General features: G+C 36.5%; 1 protein-coding gene across 1 annotated transcript in view; it reads left to right on the forward strand.

Moving 5' to 3' along the window:
* G3BP2 (G3BP stress granule assembly factor 2) overlaps positions 1 to 7,447 on the forward strand; it is a 34,865-nt gene extending 27,418 nt beyond the window's left edge. The window contains 6 exon segments of the mRNA XM_030313662.1: positions 1,723 to 1,735; positions 1,738 to 1,824; positions 3,019 to 3,096; positions 3,099 to 3,146; positions 3,695 to 3,813; positions 4,471 to 7,447. Coding sequence (XP_030169522.1) covers positions 1,723 to 1,735; positions 1,738 to 1,824; positions 3,019 to 3,096; positions 3,099 to 3,146; positions 3,695 to 3,813; positions 4,471 to 4,743 — 618 coding nt within the window. The 3' untranslated portion in view covers positions 4,744 to 7,447.
* Positions 7,448 to 8,739: the final 1,292 nt, after the last annotated feature.

Genomic DNA, 8,739 nt, shown 5'->3' on the forward strand with positions numbered 1-8,739 from the left:
CACAGTGGTTTCAGGGCTATAACATAGGTCCCCTTGTCAGACATAGAACATTCTCCTACATGCTGGAAAACTAAAAATGTAATTTAATTCTAAATGAACCAATAGTTATTGAACATCTGTGCCTAACATCACTGTGCTTGGTTTTGGGTGATGTAGAAATGAATTAGGATACAGTCCTTATAGGAATAAATACATGTAAATAATTGAGAAAACTGAAGAGAGTTGAAATTATTTTTAAAATAGCAAAATCCTAGAACATGGGAAGCAACTCATCTTTTTTTTTTTTTTTTTTTTTATTAACATTATTTTTGAGAAAGGGAGTACAAGCCTGGGAAGGGCAGAGAGAGAGGGAGACAGATAATTCTCAAGCAGCACAGAGCCCAGCATGGGGTTTGAACTCACAAACCATGCTATGACCTGAGCCAAAATCAAGTCGGATGCTTAACCGACTGAACCACCTAGGTGCCCTGGGGAGAGCAACTCATCTTGAGGGAAATGGGAAATCTTCATGGAAAAAAGTTTGGGAAGAGATACACACATCTGTTAAAAACTACTGTTGTACCTTTTGATTACAGAGGGTGAAGTCATTTACAGTAAATCGTCACTTTTGAAAGAAGCGTAACTCTTTATAACTTTCTGTATTAGAATTTGACCTTGCAAGTTATAATAATAATCAGTTATATAAGTGATGAAAGAATTTGAGGACACTGGCTGGACTGGGGTCCTCAGAGATGATCAGTCATAAAAACATGACTGAAATCACTAGTTTTCTGACTTGGAGGACATTTTCTTCATATCCTGCTGAGTGTTTTCGGCACTCTTTGAAGGTGCATATGTTTTATCTCTTCCTTGGGACCATAAATATTTGGGCAGTGGATGGCCTGAAGAGTTTGGGAATACTGAAAATGCCACTGTATTAAGGAAAAGGTAATAGCAGATGTTCCTTTGTTTTAAAATAGTTATTTTAATTATATGTGTGTAATTTTTGGCAGTTGGCAGAAATTTTTGGAAGGCATCTTAAAAAGTTCTGTTACTCCCTGCCTGAGCCTCCCCTCCCACGGGTGCAGTTAAAGAAATTGTTGGGGTCTTGCATTCCTTTCCTATATGGAAGAACAGTAGGGTGGTGAAGGACTCCCTTGATTCTGAGGTGCTTTACACATGTTATGTCTTGTTTATTTAATTTTAACTTACAGGTAGTATTTGTTAGTTGCTTAGAATAAGCTAAACTATATAATTTGAACTATCTAAATACTTTTAAGGTTTGTGGGTGGAGTTTAGAACATTGGCTAAGCACTGGTAACATTTGAGGGGCAGCAAACTAGATAATTAGTGTGTGTCATAATTTTTGTCTAGAATAAGTTGATTTTTTATTTGCATATGCATTTACATGGAGTGGCTCATCTTGCATTTTGTGATTTTTGTAGCAGTACCTTTAATGCTGTCTCAATGTGGATGTAAAGTTATTGAAAAAAACGTGGTTGTAAAAGCAGCTTATTTTGAGTTCTGTAATCCTGAATGGGAAAAAAACCTACCCTACAGTCCTAGATTGGTACAGATATATCTTTGTAACAACTATTCCTCACATACATAGGACACTGTGTTAAAACTATTCTGAGCTTAAAAGGACCATTATGTCTGCTGATGACTTGCTGGTAGTTGCTTTAGTTGTTTATCCCCTGTGGAATGAGTTATTTATAATGTATTTTTTTCCTTGTATTTTAGCCAAGAGTTGAAGCTAACCAGAAGTTCAGTCTCAGCCACCTCGGGTGCGTGAACAACGACCTCGAGAACGACCCGGTTTCCCTCCTAGAGGACCAAGACCAGGTGAGTCAGCCCCTCTGTGGCCTTCAGCATTAGCAGTGGAAAGTTGGAAAAGACTGAACTTAAAGAACTATAATGGGTTTTACATGCAGTTCCTTTTAATACCAATTTCTCAAAGATTTAACTTGCTAAAGGTACAGGCTGGGGTAGAACAACTGACTTTCAGGGGAGGAGTAGTGACATGTGATGGAGACATGTATTTTGAAAGTGTAAAAATTTTGAGACAGATTTTATTTGGTTATTGTCACTGGTTCTAAGAATTCAAACCGAGCTGCCAATAACCTACTCTCTACTTAGCACTCTTATCTCTTCACAGATAACAATACGCACAACCCCGATTCTTCTTATTTTGATTGTCTTAGGTATTAAGTAAGTTGCCATGATTTTTGACTTGTTCCATTGTTAGCTAATATACGTAGCACCTCTATTTGAATTCTTTAAGTATGTTTAGATTGCTTTTGGGAGGAGGTGGGAGATCGTATCCGTCAATAGCCTATGTAATTTTTCCCACAAAAGTAAAAAATAAAGTGATCCGTTAATAAACCAGAAGTCATGGGAACTGGGGTTTGTCCTAGTTTTGCTATTGCTTGAGCTTATGATCTTGGGTGAGAGTCTTAAATTATGAGCTTCTCTTATGCCATTTAGTTACTACACAAATTTTTCTTGTGTGATGCCTTTTTTATATGCCTCATTGTGTTTTGTGTTATTGAGAGGATCAAATAAAAATTTTTTGTATAAATTTGAGCACGTTAAAATATATAGCCTATTTAAATGAAATATTGTTAGTATTAAATTTACTGATTTGGCTATAATTTTATACAACCAAAGATAATTTGTAAATCTCAAAATGCTAAACAATACTTAGAACAAATATATCTCACTCTCTGAACTTTGTTTGGTTCTTGGATGATGGCAAGAATTTGGTTAAGGAGGAATACTTGTACTAATGTTGGACTTTCATATAATCAGACCACTAGATCTAGAAGAAGGAATTTTAGCAATCTAGTCAATACCCTCACTTTATACTTAGTGTCATGTTGTTTTCTAACTAACCTACTAATAATAGGCACTTCCACCTCTGTTCAAGGAGCTCACTATCTTATTAAACTAAAACAGGAATATCTTTTATACATTCATTGCTTTGAACTGGTTGTTATATATTATAAACTTTAATGTCTGTCCTATTCCTTTTCTCAGGCAGAGGAGATATTGAACAGAATGAATCTGACAACCGTAGAATAATTCGCTATCCAGACAGTCATCAACTTTTTGTTGGTACTTGCCACATGATATTGATGAAAATGAACTGAAAGAGTTCTTCATGAGTGAGTAGTTATTTGCTTTATTGTAAAATTGAGCAGGGGGGAATAGAGCTTTTTCATAATATAATTAGGACTTTAAAAAAAAAAAAAACTTGTTATCTCTCTATATACTGTGTGTATCTCTAGGTACCAATCACTTTAATTGGTCAGAAGTGAGTAGAAGGTTATATTAGATGTTTCCCTGTGACTACTGAGTGTTGACTGGCCTAGTGATAGAGGTTAGAAGAAAGAGCTGATTCAGCTCTTAATTTGGGGATAGGGTTCTTTGGCAAATATAAGTCAGAAATAGAAAATGTCCTTGTCTTTGTGAAGCTATGCAGGTAACTTTCCTTTTGAAAGGACCAATTCAGAAGGGTAATGGAACAAGCGGTCAGACTAGTTAGCATCTTTATGTGTATGAGTGAATGTACTTTAGTTGTCACTGGGTGTAGCAGCTTGCACCTTATTTGAAATGGTTCAAGTAGATTAAGGTTATTTCTCCTCAACACTTAAAGCTACAAAGTATTCTATTAAAATGTTTAATCCCCTTGGTGTAATACATATTTTCACAGGTTTTGGAAACGTTGTGGAACTTCGCATCAATACCAAGGGTGTTGGGGGAAAGCTTCCAAACTTTGGTTTTGTGGTTTTTGATGACTCTGAACCAGTTCAGAGAATCTTAATTGCAAAAGTAAGTGAAAGGACGTACATAGTTCAACACTTTATTATGCCTATGGTATGTACATTAACTTGGTGCATTTTAAAACCATAGAACATCTTTTCTTTTTTTTTTCTAGTTTGAATAGTTTATTTATTTTTTTTTATATATATGAAATTTATTGACAAATTGGTTTCCATACAACACCCAGTGCTCATCCCAAAAGGTGCCCTCCTCAATACCCATCACCCACCCTCCCCTCCCTCCCACCCCCCATCAACCCTCAGTTTTAGAACATCTTTTCTTAATGGTAAAGCTAAAAGTAGTTTATTAGAAATGGTTTTAATGTAAGAATAAAGATTTGTTAGTGCTTTAAAGTCTGAGATGTGGATCATTTAATTTATTTTTTGAAGTTATTTTGAGAGAGAGTGCATATGCGTGTGAGCAGGGGAGGGGCAAAGAGTGAGGGAGACAGAGAATCCCAAGCAGGCTCAGCGCTATCAGCGCAGAGCCCGATGCGGTGCTCGAACTCCTGGATAGTGAGATCATGACCTGATCCAGGATCAAAAGTCAGAGGCTTAACCGACTGGACCACCCAGGTGCCCCTAGGTTTTTTACTTCTGTAAGTAAGGGAATACATTTGTATTGGGTCTAACCTGCCCATGTAAATGATTTTTTCTCCTTTTAAAGCCAATTATGTTTCGAGGGGAAGTACGTTTAAATGTGGAAGAGAAAAAAACAAGAGCTGCAAGAGAGCGAGAAACCAGAGGTGGTGGTGATGATGCAGGGATATTAGGCGCAATGATCGAGGGTCCTGGCGGTCCACGTGGAATAGTGGGCGGTGGAATGATGCGTGACCGGGATGGAAGAGGACCTCCTCCAAGAGGTGGCATGGCACAGAAACTTGGCTCTGGAAGAGGAACTGGGCAAATGGAAGGCCGCTTCACAGGACAGCGTCGCTGAAGCTCCACTGTTGGCAAAGTCTTGGCAGTTGGTACATTATCATCGTGTTTGCATTCTTGTTAATTTTTTTTTTTGGCTTTGGAATGTGACACAGCCTTTTTGATCATTTCTTTGATGTGAAAAGCATCTTTGGTTATCAGTTAAATTGAGGTGGACATTATTTCCCCAATTTCACAACAGGATTCACATTGTTAATTTATAAATCTAGACTTGGAGAATTAAGGACTGAGAAATGACCGTATCTTAAACTATCTACAACAAAATGAACTTATAAGGACATGCCCAACTGAATTCAGGTCCTTTGAGTCAAAAAAAAAAAATCCTCTGCTGCACATTTTGTTTAAGTGTTAATGTTTCTGCCTGTTAATGTTGGAAACACAAATAGTGCAATTTGTGCAATTGGAGAATCTTGCCTTTTTTCTTGGCTCCCCCCCAAAAATACAACCCAACAGAAACTTGTTATGCACTCATCAAAATGCACTAATGGGTACTCTGAACTCATTAATATTGACATCTGCAACAGGAGGGCAACAGGGGAAAAACCTTTCATCTCTTTTTCCAGTAGAGAATAGTTTGTGAAATGATGAGGGCATTTTATCTGCTTGCTGTGACCAGCGTGTGTACACATAAACCTTAACAAGACTACAAGTATATTCCAGAAGGAAATCATTTAGTTATGAACTAAATAACAGAAATCAGAACTTTAAATGCTATGGTCTTGAATATTAGACCAGATTTAGTAGCTCCATATCTAAGATTTTTCTACCTGCCCCTCTTCAGTACAGGGGATGGCTGGCTGCTGAAACACACTCCGCCTCCTCCCCTTTCTCCTTTCTTTAAGCTGTGTACAGTGAAAATTGTCTTTACTGTATTTTTGTTCTCTGGTAATGTAATAAGCATGATGGTGCCTTCTATTAATACATCATTCCAGTCTTGCTGGTAATTTTGTACAGTATAGTGTATGAATTGCTGTGCTGCAAGCCAAACAGCTGCAAAATGTTGAAAATCATTGAAGTGTATAAAAATTGCAGTATCTTTAAAATCAGTAAAATTGACTAGCATATTATTTACCTTGTTCTTCAGTTAACAACTTGTGTTCTCTGTGGGAGGGAGTCTTGTGTGTGTTTGGGAGGGAGAGGGAAGGAGGAAGTCAGTCATTTGAGTAAGTCTCTTGTTGACTTTTCTCTTAGCATGAATGTGAACGTTGAAGCGTATCACTTGAGAGATGCTTGGAAAAGTCAATCAATTTGATGTACATTTTTTATGACATTTTAAAAGCAGTCAGATTCAATAAACGGCAAGTAAACCTGAAGTGAGGATACTGCAATTTTCAGAGAAGAGAACAGCAGCTCCTAAGTGTTTGCATTTTCTATTTGGGGGGCAGGGAACTGTCATTCATTTTGCACAATTCTTGAACTGATGTCAGCACCCGAGTGGCTCTGATTTAAGTCTGGGACGACATCTTTTATTTTACATGAATCTCTAAACAATTCTGTGAGCAAAGTTTGTAGCTGCTGGATTATTGTCTGTCTTTATAGCAAGTTCCAGTAAACCGCAAGTTATGGCAAAGGATATCCAATTTTATGCTTGGAGCATTTGGTACATTACAGTTCCTGATGTTTCAGGCTAGGAGTGAGGTAAATTAAGTGTGACCACTTAAAGCTGCTTGTTAGCATGGAAGACTTCTCCATTCTTAGTAAAAACAAACAAAAAATGCACTTGACATAGTAGCAAACTGGTTCTGAATTATGGAACTGTTTTGCTATTTAGTAAACTAGCAAATGATGCACATATTTTGTTTTTCATGTACTGGGCAATATAAGTGAAATCTCTCCATTTTTCCCCCTTGAAAGAGGTCTTCCATGTTTGGGGAAAAGTCTTGCACTATTGCATATATTTGGGGGACACAGATTTCTCATAGTTTCATTGGGGGGGGTGCTTAAAGATTTTTTTCCTGTTTGAACACTTTTAACACTTTCTGATGTATAGTACTTGAAGTTCTTACCAGAAACATTACTTTTGAGTTTTTGAAGCCTTATTCAAACTACTTTTAAGTAAGTGGTTATTGTCATGTTTTGGGTTTTTTTTTATAGCAGATTCCCTCTATTCTGTTATTTCTTTCTCCTTCCCTTTTTTAAATATGTATGTAATTTCCAATCTAGGATATTGCCTCTGCACCCATGAAAACTTTTCTGCACCAAAAGCAATGACAAATGTTAAGTGTAATAGAAAATTAGAGTAAGAGCCATTCGCTTCAGTCTTTACATACCATGAAAAAAAAAAAACATTAAAACCATCACATGGAGAAGTTTACATGGTGATTGTTCACCTGCAGTACTGTGGACTTTTAACATTTTGTCCCTTTTCAGGTGAACCAGAGTAAAAATATTCATTGACATTACTGTATTTGCTGGTTTTTGTTTTTGATTTATTTTTGTTGTTTTGTTTTTGTTTTGTTTTGTTTTTGTTTTTTTTGATGGTAATATTCTATCCTTATGACACTATTGCAACCAAATTGGCTTTACCATCTTGGCTTTAGTAGGTATAGAAGACAATGGATTACCATCTTTATTGCTGTAATGTGTTAAGCATTATATGCTAGTAGAATCTAGTTAATTGTTTCAGGTGGAAAAGTATTCTTTGAGTTTCCATTTTGAATGTGTTTGGACTAAACAAACAATAAACTACTGATGTCTGCAGCATTTATCTATGTCCCTAATTTAATCTGTAGATTTGTGTTCCAAAGTATTTTCTCCCTATTGCATTTCAAACAGCCAAGGAATTGTTCTAAAAACCAACTGCTGCTTGTTTGTGAAATTTGATGCATAAAAAAGTAAACATTTCAGTGTAAGACTTGAACATGGTTAGAGATCTGTCCCATTTCTCTTAGCTAAGTGGTGTACAATTAAAGAATATAAATTATTAATTTAAGTTAAATTCAGTGAAGGTGAGAACGATCTAAAGCAGACTACTTACTAACATTTATATAAAGAAAAACCAAAACTTGAGTTTTCCAAAGGATTGCTACCTCCTATTTCAGAAGGAAAGGAAAAGAGGGCTGGGAAGATTGAGGTTATCTGAAGTTAGGGACAGACCCACGTCAGAAATTGGAACAAATTTGTCAGCTCTAGAAGAATATTAAAGGGAAAGTAATTATTTTAGTCACATTTACAAGTATACATTTCAAATAAAAAATGAGGTCCTAATGCATATGTAATTTTAGAACTTGAGACTTTTGTTTTTTTAAAAAAATTTTTTTGTTTCAACGTTTATTTATTTTTGGGACAGAGAGAGACAGAGCATGAACGGGGGAGGGGCAGAGAGAGAGGGAGACACAGAATCGAAACAGGCTCCAGGCTCCGAGCCGTCAGCCCAGAGCCTGACGCGGGGCTCGAACTCCCGGACCGCGAGATCGTGACCTGGCTGAAGTCGGACGCTTAACCGACTGCGCCACCCAGGCGCCCCAAGACTTTTCTTTTGTTAAAAGGGATGGTTATAAATGAATTTTTCCTGATACTGTTTATGAAGATTCCTTCAGTCAGTCTTCACAAGTTTGTACTGGAGCGAAGTCATTATTTCAGTACTCTCAAGGAAGTAAGACTTAAGATTTTATGAATTTTACTTATAATGTAGTAACTTATCTAACTTTATAGCTGGGGAAAAACATTTTTTAGAAGGGATAAAATATGCCACACTGTATTGAAAACAACCACATTTCAGGCAAAAAATTATTTGGTCCAGAAGATTTATTGGAAGAAAATATGTGAACATTTTAGCCACACAAGATGCTTCATTTCAGTTATGATACGATGATATAGTCTGTGGCAAGTGAAAGAAAACTTAGTGGATGGATGTTCATATTTTTCTTTTAAATTAGGACAACTGACTTCGTTATATTTAACTAGAAGAAGGAAGACCCTTTTTTTTCCCTCTCTATTCTGTGTTCCATAAGACTTTCTATTATTTAGTAGTAGACCCTTGGTTAAGTTGATGCCA

The sequence above is a fragment of the Lynx canadensis genome, chromosome B1 (genome assembly GCF_007474595.2).
Source record: "Lynx canadensis isolate LIC74 chromosome B1, mLynCan4.pri.v2, whole genome shotgun sequence".
NCBI classification, from domain to species: Eukaryota; Metazoa; Chordata; class Mammalia; order Carnivora; family Felidae; genus Lynx; species Lynx canadensis.